General features: G+C 42.4%; 1 protein-coding gene across 1 annotated transcript in view; it reads right to left on the bottom strand.

The window, feature by feature from the left end:
- LAMA1 (laminin subunit alpha 1) overlaps window positions 1-13,588 on the bottom strand; it is a 100,447-nt gene extending 86,859 nt beyond the window's left edge. The window contains 2 exon segments of the mRNA XM_052703485.1: window positions 12,795-13,146; window positions 13,149-13,588. Coding sequence (XP_052559445.1) covers window positions 12,795-13,146; window positions 13,149-13,313 — 517 coding nt within the window. The 5' untranslated portion in view covers window positions 13,314-13,588.
- Between the last annotated feature and the right edge of the window lie 551 nt (window positions 13,589-14,139).

Below are 14,139 nucleotides of genomic sequence, written 5' to 3'. Positions count from 1 at the left end.
TGGGCTAATTAACAATTGGTATTGGAAACCAGTATAACACTGAATATTCTTTCTGTCCAGCTATGTCTTTTAAGTATAGAAATTTTTGCATCATGTTAGCCTATCAAGAATCTGTCCAGAAGTTGCCACAGTATTTACACGAAAGTGAAAGAGCCAAGAGTTGACAAATAGGCAGGCTGCCAAGGAACAACAAACCTGCTAGAGCATGAAATTAGTTCTCGCTCACCAAAATCTTGTTCCACATATCGAGGAGTCTAAATTGTATTCACTGGTTTAGGAGCATATCATTTTCAGGGCTTTTTTGTTGTTGTTTTGTTGTGCTTTTTTTTTTTAAAGTATCATGTATAATCAATGAATATTAAGATGTTATAATTACGAAACAAACAAGAGAGTTTGGCAAAGCAGATTATAACAACAAAAAAGAGAATAGATAGAAAGCTTACCTGTATCCTAGGCTTACTTACAAAACTCCAGCGGAGTGGATCTCCAAAACAGACCCTTCCCCACTGGCAGTCAGCTCTTAAATGGGTCTTGGAGAGGTGGAGCCAGGCTCCACCCCTTCCTGCAGCACAGGTGAATTGCCTTCACCTGTGCTCCTGTGGCTGACTCATTGCTCACCTCAGGTGATCAGTCAGAGGTTCAGGCCATGATTCAGCAATTCCCATACATATCACAGTAAGTATTTTCCCAAAGTCACTTTAATCTTGGGAAAATTTTCACCTTAACTTGAAATAAATACTGTTAGTTACATCAGTGTCTTGCCAGTTTTGCTGACGTACAGCCTTGGAGACATTAGCTTAGATGAATATGACAGTAGCACTGGCAGTGTGATTGGAGAAATCTGTTATTCAACATTTAGTACATGTCCAAATTTTAAAGAGGCAAAACATTGCTGTTTGATTAATGTTTGATTTAAACCAACCTTATTTTCAACTTTTACTATGACTATCTTAATAACAACTCATCCAGTGCTTCTTTCCTGGAACTCATTTTCAACCTGAGGCCACAGTCTTATAAAGTGAAAATCATGTCTGGGTTTGACCCTAATTAAATTTGCATGCATAAATCCGCAGCATTAGGCTTCACAGTCAGAATAATAAAGTGGAATTTATGAACCAAGTACCTGTTAGCTCTCTCATGATTTTAAATATATAGTTACTACTTGCAAATTCTAAAGGGCCTGAGATTGCAAAAAAAAATTGGAGGTGTAGTTGACCTAATCATTTCTGTACTGTGACCCACTATCACAACTTAAAGTGTGACTGCATCTTTTCTACACTATTTTCTATTACCCTCATAGGGATCGAGTGTACCCCCATCTGACAGTACACTCTACTGACACTAAGCTGAGAGGTGCAGTTGACACAACAGAAGGGAAGGGAACCATTCAGAGGGACATGGACATGTTCAAACAGTAGGCACACAAGAATCTAATGAGATTTAACAAGGACAAATGCAAGGTGTTGCACTTGGATCAAGATAACAGTACAGACTGAGAGAAGAATTCACTGAAAGCAGTCCAGAAGGCCAAAAGTGCTCTGGGCTGCAGCAAAAGAGGAGTAGCCAGCAGACAGGGAAGGGATTGTCCCCTTGTACTCTGCCCTTGTAAGGCCCCATCTGGAGTGCTGCATCGAAGCCTGGGGCCCGCAGTGCAGAAAGGATGGGGAGCTTTTGGAGTGGGTCCAGAGAAGGGTGACAAAGACAACTGAATGGTTGGAGAACCTCTTCTATGAAGAAAGGTTGAGGGAGTTGGGCTTTCTTAGCAGAGGAATTGGAACTAGGTGATCTTTAAGGTCCTTTTCAACCTAAGCCACTCTATGATTTTCCCATATGACATTAAGAGAGATCCCTCAAGTCTGCTGGCATCTTCTTGTGATCACACACCAAGCCTTATCAGCAAGCAGTAGCACTACAGGGTGACCATGAAACATATTTTTCACTTAGTTAATTGAAGCTTGTCAACGTCCATCATATATAAAAATTAAATGTACGTACATAAGGCTTTTTTTTGCTTTCCTAAAATATATGCTCTTAACATCACAGTGAACAACTGTATTAGATGAAGTTAAACTTTTATTAAAAATAAGTGGACATTTTCAATTACTTGAAAAGCTATTTCAAGTTTAAGAGTTTTTGGCACCTCAGCACTATCAGCTTCCCAGTTATGCAAAGCCATGTGCTTTTCCCAGAAGTAAAATATTTTCTTTCAAGCAGGTACAAAGCCATATAGCCCTCTATCGTCAAATCATCCTAGGTGGAAGGGAGGCCTTTCCCTCAGCTTGGTGGAATGGGGATGAGGGGATGATTTGCAAGTGATGCAGCACCTAAGACATGCAAGACTTGAAACTGTTGTCAGCAGAGATGAAGGAATGGTCCTCTCCAATTTAAATGATTAACTGGGAAATATCCATTGTAATTTTTTTTGTTTGCTTCTTTATTTTCTTCCCCCAGTCATAACTGCTTAATATACTAAAGAGGTGGTATTCGTTTTTTGAAAAAAGAAAAAATGTAATCTAATAAAATTTTTGCCTAGGCATTTTACTCCGAAAAACAAAGTAAAACTGTGAATTACCTTCATTTGTTTGTTTTAATTTTCTAGTTTTTACACAGAGGTTAACAAATGCATGGGACACCTCTTGTGTCTCCATAGTTCAAAAATTAAAAAGTCAGCTACGGCACATTTTCAGTGTTTTAAATTCTTACACTTCCAAACCCTCTCTATTTTAAAGCAAATATCTTTGTGAAAATCAAAGGCATCTGTGTCACACAAGGTAAGTTCTTGAAAGCATAAATTCAAGGACACAAAATTACAAAAAAAAAAACAATATAACTACAAAAAATAGTATTCTTTATGTATTACCATTAATGCTCAATAACCCAGCCATCCACATGGAATTTTAATCAAGTGTCCTGGAAGTATTTTGCCTTTGGCTTGAAAACAAGAATGATGGATGCCTCAGCACAAAGGGCTGCTGTGGTGGAACCCAGCAGCAGCTCAGCACCACACAGCCATTTGCTCACTGCCCCTTAGGTGGGATGAAGAAGAGAACCAGACACAAAACAGAACTGATGGGTTGAGATAAAAACTATTTACTATGATAGAAGATGAAAATGGAAACAAAAAAAGACAGTAACAACAATATATATTGTCACAATACCATTATTCATCACTCACCAACTGATGCACAGCAACCCCCAAGCAGCAACCAGTACCCATCCAGCAAACCACAACTTTTATGCCCTTCTGCGGGTTGTCCCATGGCATTGCAGAAACATTCTCCACCCCCAGCCTAATTCAGGCACCTGTCCTGACTCTGTCTTGTACCATCATAGTGGTAGATCTTCCCATCCCGCAGCCTGGCCCAGACCAGTTGTGCTCTCATCCTTCAGCAGCAAGTAAGCATTGGTGCACTGTCAACACTGTTTGGGCTGAAACAAGACCTTTTTTTTCTTTTTTTCCTTTTTTTTTTTTTTTTTTTTTTAAAAGAAAATCCCAGCAGCCTGAAGACCAGCCTTGAGAATTGAACCCTTGAATTTACAATTCAGCAGCCCTACTGTGAGACTTGCACATTTTGCATTCCATTCTGAAACACCCCAAACATTTTTGTTGATTTACTGTAAGAAATGAAGCAATTATTTAGGCAGAGGCGTAGTGTGAAGTACCCGTTTCTCATTGTTCTCAAGTACAGAGGAAATTTAAAAGCTGTTCAAGTTTTAAAGACAGGGCATGTAGCATTGGTTGTTACTACATTGTAAATAAAAGGATTTTTCTACTTTGGGGCAAACATCTCAACCTTTTCCCTGCCACTACAGCACTGAGTAGCCCCTTTCTATTCCCTTTTCCTATTACTACATCAGGAGTTTCAGCCTGCCAGACAGAACAAAACCTATATTTCTTAACGTCCACTCTTAACTGTGGATGTGGTAGCACAGCAATAACAGACCCTTTCAACAAGAAGCTGCAATAAAAAGATCCCTGAGTGAGTATACGCATATCACTGGAGCATCACTGTGGCAACCTGTGATCTATGCTAAGACATGCCAAATTCACTTATCCCCCATCAGTCATTGTTTGCACCTACTGCTTGGGGCAGAACGGCTGGAAACTGAACAGAGGAAAAGGATCTGGGGGAATGTTAGCTGACATCCAGCTGACCGTGAGCCAGCAGTGAGCCCAGGTGGCTAAAAAGGCCAACGGCATTCTGGCTTGTATAAGAAATACTGCTGTCAGCAGGAGCAAGGAAGGTGATCATCCCCCTCTATTTGGCACTGGTGAGGCTGCATCTTGAATTCTGTGTTCAGCTTTGGTCCCTCACTATAAGAAAGACATTGAGACCCTGGAGCTTGTCTAGAGAAGGGCAGCAAAACTGGTGAGGGGTCTGGAACACAAGTCTTTAGGAAAGCAGATGAAGAAATGGGAGCATTCAGTCTGGAGGAGACTCAGAGGTGACCTAATAAGGTCTTTCAACAGATCTCTACAACTGCCTGAAAGGAGATTGTGGTGAGGTGGTGAGTCTCTTCTGGCAGGTAACAGCAATAGGATGAGAGGTAATGGAATCAAGTTGCACCAGGGGAGGTTCAAGTTGGATATTAGGAACAATCTTCTCAGAAAGAGTGGTGAGGCATTGGAACAGGCTGCCCAGGGAGATTCACTATTGCTGGAGGTCTTCAAAAAAAAAGTGTAGACGTGGCACTGAAGAATACGGTCAGTGAGCATGGGAGTGGTGGGCTGGTGGTTAAAATGGATGATCTTAGTGGTCTTTCCAACCTTAATGATTCTATAACACTATTGACACACTATACAAAAGTAGTTGTCATGTAATTTAGCTTGGAGTTGCAGACATTTATTCCATTAGATGTGTCCCCATCATTATCATGAAATACAAGAAAAATTAAGCAGTCCCTAACATGATCACTTCTAAGTAGAGTGTTCATCCATTTCAATCTGCTGCTTGTATTTTCCGCATAACTTTAGCAGTGATAAACTTCTGGTGGATATTGGCAGACATGCTTTAAACCTGCTTAAAGGAAGATAAATTGTCATAGGACTCGATACTTGTCAGCCTTAAATTTCATTTTTCCTTTTATATGCTCATTTTAGTAACAGCTCAGTTCCGCATGAACAACAACAACAAAAAAATATATATATACTCTCTGACATTCTATCAACTTTTAGCAAAATTAGTGATTAATATCCAAAAATAAGCCTTAGAAAATGCCCGAGTTTATTCACAAGTCATGGAGTTCCAGACGCATGGTAGATTTGCTTTCCACTTGTAAAGATTCTTTTTATACTGTAAATAAGATATGTTATCCCATAAATGCAAACTGAGCAACTTGTGCAATTTAAAAAGAGCATATTTGTGTCTTATTGAACTATTACATTAGTTAGCAACTACTGAAGGAATAAATGAACAATTGTCTGCAGATAAATGCAAATTCACAGCTAATTCTCCCGAAGTCAGTGGAGTTAAATTGATCCCTCCTATTCCCATCAAAAAGTTGAACTCTGGCATATTTTAAAGGGCATTTTCTGGTAGAAGTCACTTAGCATGCACTTCAGCAACTCAACAGGCTGAAGCAGATGGATGGAATCCTAGAAATTTCAACAGCATGTATTTCACAACCCCAAGTTAAACCAGGGTTTCCACAGATCCTGAGAAATCAAAGTGCCTTCACTGCAAATTTCTGCTATCTAGCCACTCTCAGCCAATAAAGTAGAAACAACCTAATCATCAGAGGCATTAGTAGGCAGTTACAACCCATTTTTGCCTCCCTTCTTACAAAATGCAAGATATGAACAAAGGGGAACACTAGAAAGCCAAGTAAAATATATGAATGGTGAGGCACAGAGGATAACAAAGCAGGCATTAGTCATTCATGCATTTGAATGAGAAAAGCTTGTAAGGGAACATTGGACAAAAAAAAAAATAAAAAAATAAAAACCTAGTGGGCTTTTTAGCCATCTTATTAGTAGTGAAGTGACTTCAGGAACAGATTTTTTCCCTTCAGTAAAGCAACTTTCAAACAAGGATGGTGTAATTTGATTGATTGGCTTTCCAGGCATAAGCATTATTCTGGAGCTGGAAGTTCATCAATTCACTGAAGTGCTTTTTGTCTAGATACTCCTGGTTGGATCCAGTATAACAGAGAAACCAGCAAGGACTGATTGCACTCTCCTGCACCCTATGCAATGATTGCCTGGAGAGGAAGCAGTGGAGGAGCAGCACAGAAGCAACATGATTTAGCAATACTTAATCAGATCTACAACATCTAACAATGAAATCAAGGCGAGAGAAGTTCTTTCAAATAACTTGTATGGGTTCTACAACACCTTTGCAGCCATTCAAGTAAATTAAAGCTTATACAAACAAATACGATAAAGGAGGCATAGAACATAGACGTCTTCAAGGTCATTTTGGAGAAAAACAGAACAATAGAAATGCGAGAAGAGTAGAGGGGAAAATTAAGTTCCCACTTTAGGAAGATCCGTTCTTAAACAGCTTTTTAACCTTTATTCTGATGCAGGAATGCAGAGCGGGACTCAATCTCACTGCACAATAAATGAGCTCAGGGAAAGGAATTACCTTATGCTTGCAGAACAACTTTCAAACCTGAGATTTCATAAAAGGAACTGAGCAGGGAATAACTCTGATGGATTCATTGCTGTATTAATTTATAGTTTTAAAAAAAGCATCAAAAGCTAGCAAGTTTATCAGTTTTGCTGAAAGCTCAAATTTACTTTGCCTACACAAAGCAACTGCAGCATCTTCATGAAGATGGCTGGTAGGGAAAGCACAGAAAAGACAGGATAAATCAGCTGTGGCCATTACCCCACAATAGTCAGTCCTTTCCACAACCCACGAGGTTGAGCTGCTCACAGAAAGCCAAGATCTGGCCTAGCAGCAGAAAAGACTCATTGCCTTGCACCACCCGTTCAGTTGCCCTATGAACTTGTGTTAAAGCAACCCCAATTTTCTCAGAGATACTCCAGCTACTAAAAAAAATGAGCACAGATACATCTAAGTTTTTTTTATCCTGACTTACAGCTTCACCAAATTATCAGTCACATTACAACTCAATGCCAAGTGCTATACCCACCGTAAAGTGCCTCTGGGTGCTGGGATCAGGCTCTGAGATACCACTCAAATACATATAAATAATGGGAGGTTTGATTGATGTGTACCTGAGATTCATGCCAACTAAGAAATTATGATTCCCGCAAGCTGACCTAACCAATCTCATCTTGTAAAACTTCAACACGTTAATTCTCTGTATGGTCAGAAAGAGTTGCCTCGAGGACAGCAGGTGTCTAACCCCTTTAGAAAAAAAATTAAAGGCATAGAAGAAGGCAAACTCCATCAGAAGAGCCTTGTGTGAGAGTGCTGTAAATACCAACAACTGATCAACATACTGATAGTTGTGAATTTCCAGAGATGCATTTTCTAAGCCCTCAAGGAGCGGGGAGAAATATTTATGACAGTCAAATGTTTTTAATCTTAATCTTCAGTCTATTTAGCATGCTTTCATGGGATTTTTCTGTCACATAACTTTGCATTCTCAGGAAAGAAGAAACACTCTGTAGTTTTTGATGCTAACATTCTATCAGAAGTAGCGAGAGAAAAAAAATCGAAGTTTAGGACCCTCCAACCAACACCGAGCTCAACATTCTCTCCACAAAATGTCTAAGATGTCTAAGAAAAAAGAATAAAATTTCCTCTGCTTCATTCCTTTGTTGTCCCATTATAAAGGTAGATTTCAATCATTAAAATTTCACCTAATTGAGATTTGTTTTCTTTTGCATTAACCTTTACATCACAAATTCTTTTATTATTATCAAGCCCCATTTCTTTTTAGTTTTCAAAATATAGTTGTATCCTCTCTTAGGAATTTAGTGAACTGTTTTACTTTAGCACAATGGTACCTGCAAAGGCAACGTACCTGGATGCATGCAATGTGGCTTCTGTGTAAGGTGTCTTTCTAGATGGATAATCTAAAATTTAATGTTGGGTGGAACACCATAAAGAACTACGTGCATTATACTAGAGCCTCAACAGCTCACATCTACCAGAGAAAATGCAGAAGCCATAGTTCCAGACCTATAGCTCCTACTACACAGTTATGTTGGAGTGTGCTGAATCCTGCCACATAGTAGAAGGGAGGTTGCTGCAGTTCCACTCTCCCAAGTCTAATCAGTAGTAAAGTTGACTATATATTCCCAACAGGCTTACATGTACACACGTAGATACAAACACAGCACATATGCATAAGCAGATTGCCAGTCACTCAGATCAACAAAGACAGACAAATGCAAGCAACACTAACAGATTAATCCTGTTAACTGCTCCAGCTGATCAGAATGAAAACTGCAAGTGGAAAATAAAAATTCATATACATACATAAATGCAGTGTGATTTCTTCAGTAACTAGACACTCAATCTGTCTAGTAACCGGCCCCTGGATCTCAGGTCTCCCACTTCACTGGCACTTGGGCATAGGAGCCCCTCAGGTCCACAGCTCCAGTTACGCACGCGCGCACGCGCGCACACACACACACACACACACACACCCCTAGTAGGGACCCCTTCAGCAACTGGGCTAGACTCCCAGCCTACCCAGTAGCAGGCCCAGTTCTTCTCATCTTGTGCACAGATGCACTCTCATGTAGTTAGTGTCTTAGTCAACATGTGCACCCCACAGACTTCCCATTAGTTGTGCTGGACCTCCTGGCCCTCCGGCAGCCAATGACAGACCTTGTGATCTCTACAGTATCCATCCCAAAAATATGGCTGCTTTAAAACTTGGCTCCCAAGTCTCTCATCCCACACTGACATACAGACCCACACAACATGTACACACTCCAGTCTCTCCAGCCAAGCACACAGGACACACTAGCCTGTGTCACATGGTCCTCTATCCAATGATTAAGACCTTCACATTCAAAGCATACAGATCCCATCACCCAGGAAAGCAGTTTAGTAAGAAAACAAGACAGACTATACTGATGAGGCACACAGCATGGAAAGACAAGCATACCGACAAGTTCACAGCCAACTGACCCCTTCTGTCCTCTTAGGCCTCTTTTTTACACTACACTTGTTTTCTCATATCACCTTGATTTCTCCCACCCTCCACCCCCTCCTTTTCCAACCTTTGCCCTTCCTCTTTCCTTGTCTTTGGCCCTTCATCTATGGGATCTTTCCTCATAATCCCTAACTGCTCTTCTCCTATGTCCCATGCAAGATCCCACAGCCCTTTAGGCAGCCAAGCTTGAGAGCTTCTCCAGTAGCTGTTAGTGATGGGCGTTATCCTTGTCCTGTGGGCAGATGGCTATCATGAGATGCCTTTTGGAGGGACTCATTTTCTACCAAGGTTGCCCCACCTTGTTCCTTTGTTCCTGGGAAAAGGAGGGTTATCACATAGCCTAATAAGTTGAGTGGGAACAAGTATCTTGTGGCCCTGCTACTTAAACCACGTGAAGACACAAGAGGTGCATACATTTTCCATATCAGGGAGAAAATGTAAACTCAGAATTCACTATTTTTCTCAATTTTGCAAAAAAAAAAAAAACAAAAAAAACAAAAAAAAAACAAAACATTGGGAATTTCTTCGCATACCATAACATTAAGTGATCGTCTCAGACTCCTTTCACACTTTCAGCTCATCAGTCTCCTGCCTTTTACTGTAAACTGCAAACAGCTCTGCCTCCAGGCTTTCCACAAGTTGCAAGGGTCTTAAGGTTTATTTTGGTGTTCTCTCATCAGCAACAAATATTAATATCAGTGGAAGCATAGCAGAGATGTTAAAGGAAAATATTTAAGAAATGAAAATCTTTGGAGGATATAGAAGCTTTCCCATTTCAGAAAATGCATCAATCACAATCAGGCAGAAACTGATTCTAGGAACAGACAACTTTCTTCAGTGATTTATTGCCAACCAAATACGTTCTGGAAGTTGGCTCTCTTTTTTGAAAGTGTCTGAAGAAATTATACAAATCCACAAAACATAGAAGGATGTAAAGAGGCAATGAAGACCGTACCTTTTACTATCTAGGCATGAAGACAAAGTCATAGCTATCCAATTCCAACTTTTTCTCTTACCCGTTCTCCTTTTCCATCCTTTGAACTTGCAATCTTTACTACACAGTAGCTGGATCTCAGAGCTTTAGAGAGATTTCAGACATGCCTCTCCCCCCATTACCTGTCACAGCAATCTGGCAATAAGGCACTCTATTCAGAAACTGCAGATGTAGGTTCAGACTAACTCAAGCTAAGGAGATTAACCCAAATCTCCCGCTTCCTGTGCTCTAACAATTTGATTTATAAGTAAACCTTATCACTTCATCTTTCAGGAAAAAATGTGGTTGCTGACCATAAAGTTGTTATTTGTGCATTAGTCATAGCCTAAACATACTTACTGAGCCAGATTCTTGAAGCAAGGTAGGCTTTAAACTCAAATGGTAATAACCATGATTTCTTTTTTTAATTACTACAAAATCACCTGACAGTGGCAGAACTAAATATATGGAATACAGGCAATATTGTGCAGACATCAACTGGATTCCCTTTCCAACTCCCAGACGTGTATCACTGCTATCCTCAGTATAACGAAGAATGCATTCCAGTGAAGCAAAGCTGCTACATAAGCCTCTGAAATGGTTGCTTGCTTTTGAGGCAGCAAACCAGCTCTCTTGTCTGGATTTGGACATCAGTGATACATGCTTCACCAAGAACAACACCCATTACTGGATACAAAAACTCAATTGAAAATCAGACCTGACTTTTCAACAGAATGGGGATACCTCAAGAACATACCTGCAATTAAAATACCAACTAAATTTTATAGGCATGTAGATATTAATCTTTAGGCTGAAAGAACCAATCATTAACCTGTAAAGATGTGTGCTGCAGTAACTTTACTATTCTGTGTTGTTCTTTCTTAGCCTGGACTTCGGCACTCTCTGTAAGACCCCAAACTATGTATGTGCCATTTTCCTTATCTGCTGACAGGACAAAAGCACTGACAGATAAACAGGAAACGCTGAAAGAGCTCTACCATGATACTCTCCACAAACATGCCAAGGTGCATTTCCCCCTAAATTCTGCATTGGCCCAACGTCCAAGAAATCTTTCAATTCCCACAACAGAGGTTTTTACATCATCGTGATGCTTGCAAGTTTGAGCACTAGTTGTTTACTTTCTGCGCAAGCAACATGGCCATTCTAATCTGCATCACATTCCTTGCATTGTTTTAGGTTCAGTTATCTGAGATTCTGGTTTTGGAAAGGCAGTTTTCCACCAGGGGGTTTGATGCCCACTGCTTCCTCTGTGGATCTGTGCCCTCATGCTGAGAAAAAGAAAAAAATCTATCAACTTAATCTAATAGAAGGAATGGTCTCCTGACCTGATCTTTCATCTAGAAAAATATCAGGTAATTAATTTAAATAGCCCCAGGAGGGGTAGCTAGGTGCAATCAAACATACTGCTATCTTCAATCAGTGATATTAAAATATGTATTTTATCAAGATGACCAACCATGTGAGCTGCTACACAAAAGCTGGAATAGCAGCACTAAACTCTTTACAAAAGCTGCAGCAGATTACAGCAGTAGGATCATTGCAAGTTTATGTTAGAGGAAAAAGAACAACTGCGGGCTCCCTGATCAGCTTTTAGGAGAATTCTAAATAATAATAATAATGTTAGCTGCATGCTAGCATATTATGAACCATGTGAACCAAGAACTAAGGTTATTTGATGTAGAGAAGATGGTACTGTGTGAAAAAAAAAAAAACAATTGTGAAATGTAAGGGTTTTTTGCCACTTTAACTTTTTGTTTGTTTCCAAGACTAAGTTCTCACAACCAAGGCATGGTTTCCTTATCTACAAGCTGAAGTTTATGGGCATAGCAATTAGTTTGGGTTCGATTTTGCCATCCTGACTTTGAGGATGACGCATATATTAACAGCCACACATGCTTTTACGGCGGCGCGCAAACAGCCAGATGCTGATCTCCCGCACTACATCCATCTTGAAAGCCACTCTCTACCTTAAACAATATCGAGCCACGCATCTGCACAGCACATGCCTCCCAACTTGGCTTTTGTTATGCCGAACCCAATCGTGACCAGGGGCCAATGCCTGGAGCGGATCGGTGGCAGATCAGTAGCCGGACCTCAAGCAGAGGAGGGCACTCGGTGCGGATCAGTGCCGCACCTCGCAGCCCGCACCCGGAGCTGCTGCCCAGCCTCAGTCCCGCAGCACAAACCCCGCTCACCACTCCACGAACAAAGAGGATGCGTGTAGCCGAGCTGCTCGCACGGAGGGCAGCGCACCGGGCAGAACCACGTGCGAAGAAAGAAAACTTCTGCAACTTGTCTCCATTACATCCCCTCCCGCGGTCTGGATCCCTTCTCATCCCTCGATCTGGTTCGCATTAGCGAAGAGCGCGGCATCCCTCGGCTCTACCTTACCCCGGGCACGCAATGCTGCGGCCCCCGGGGGCTCTGCTGCTACGGGGCGGCCCCAGAGAGAGGATACCGGTCGTGCTCCCAGCTTGCCCCGGCTCCGCGCCTATTCACGGTCCCCACAAAGGGAGAGGGCGGCCCCACCGCAGCCGCGGGAGAAGAAAGGGCACCGGGAAAGAGAGGAAAGAGCAAAGGAGGAAGAGCGGATGAGGGGATGGCCAAGAGGAAGGACAGGCGCACGCTGCGAGCACCCCAGAAACCTCTCCCAGCCCCGGGATGCGGTGCGAACGAATTCTGACGCACCCCCCATCCCTCAAGTCCGCGCCCTCACCTCGGGGCTGGCCACGTCCCGGCGCCCCGAGCAGTGCAACCGCCGCCAGCAGAACCAGCAGCAGCCGCCGACCGCCGCTGCCCGTCACCATCGCTGCAGCAGCCGGGAGAGACTCTCCGCTGCCCGCCCCGCCGAGCGCGCCCGTCTTATAGGCTCCCCCCGGCCGCTCCGCCCCGCTCCCGCACCCATGCACACCCACGGAGCCCCACCGAGGTGCCCCCTCCCCGCAGCTCTCCCAGCTGTGGTCGCTGAGCGCCCGAAAAAGTTCTGGAGAGTCGCAATGAATGAGCTGGTGCTCTGCGGGAGCGTGGTGGGGAGGGAGACAGGGAGGGTGCGAAGCAATGAGGGAAAAGCGTCTGTGCAGCGCGGGGGAGGCACTGCTAAGCCAAGGCATTGCGCAGCGTTCCTATGTGACTGACATCGCCAAGGGCTTGAAAAATTCAGGCTTTCCTTGCGAGTGCGTCCCCCAGAGTTGTGAGACCTTATACCGTGCCGATGTGTTCCACTCCGCGCACACATAGTAGTGCAGCCATGTTTGTCAACTAAAGGTTTATCTCTCCAAAGGACTGCCTGCTTTTGTCCTGCAGAAAGGCTTTGCGGCTTTAATGATCAGCTGCTTCCGGAACTTATACAGAAACAGGTTGAAGAAATTCAAGACAGAGCTGTTCCCAGGTATTTCATTTAAATTCCACGCACTCTTTGCTTCCTTGTTTTAAGGGCTGTCACACAGCTCGTCCATGCAGCACCCCACAAGGACTATCCCACATATGCTGCAGAAAGCAATAGCACTTTTTAGGAAGAGAATTGAGTGCCCAAAATGAGTTAGTTGATTTGGAAGAACTTTAGAATCACAGATTGGCATGGATTGGAAGGGATCTCAAAGCCCATCCAGTCCCACCCCATGTCATGCGCAGGGCTGCCCCCCAGCAGCTCAGCTGCCCAGGGCCCCATACAACCTGGCCTTGAGCACCTCCAGGGATGGGGCACCACAGTTTCTCTGGGCAGCATGTTTCTAGCCAAAAGACACTGTCCCTCAAATGGAAAACATCACTGAGAATACATGCTGGTTGTTGTTGTTGTTATTATTATTATTAAGGAAAATACTGGATTGTTCTGCTTTTTAAACTACATTGTAAAATAGCCTGTAAGCTGTGTGAGCAGAGTTAGACTACAAGTGTGTTCCTCCCATGGTGGGGAGCTGCTTATGGAGCTCAAGCTGAAGCTTGGGCTTTATTGATATGTGTAAATAAACTCAGGAAAATAGTAGTAATGTATATGTTTATCATAAAATAAAGCTATTTCTTATTGTGTAACTCAAGAGTTGTAAGTTATACTAGAGAATGCA

The sequence above is a fragment of the Tympanuchus pallidicinctus genome, unplaced genomic scaffold (assembly GCF_026119805.1).
Source record: "Tympanuchus pallidicinctus isolate F22 unplaced genomic scaffold, pur_lepc_1.0 scaffold5, whole genome shotgun sequence".
Lineage (NCBI taxonomy): Eukaryota > Metazoa > Chordata > Aves > Galliformes > Phasianidae > Tympanuchus > Tympanuchus pallidicinctus.
This window is presented reverse-complemented; position numbering and strand designations above follow the sequence as displayed.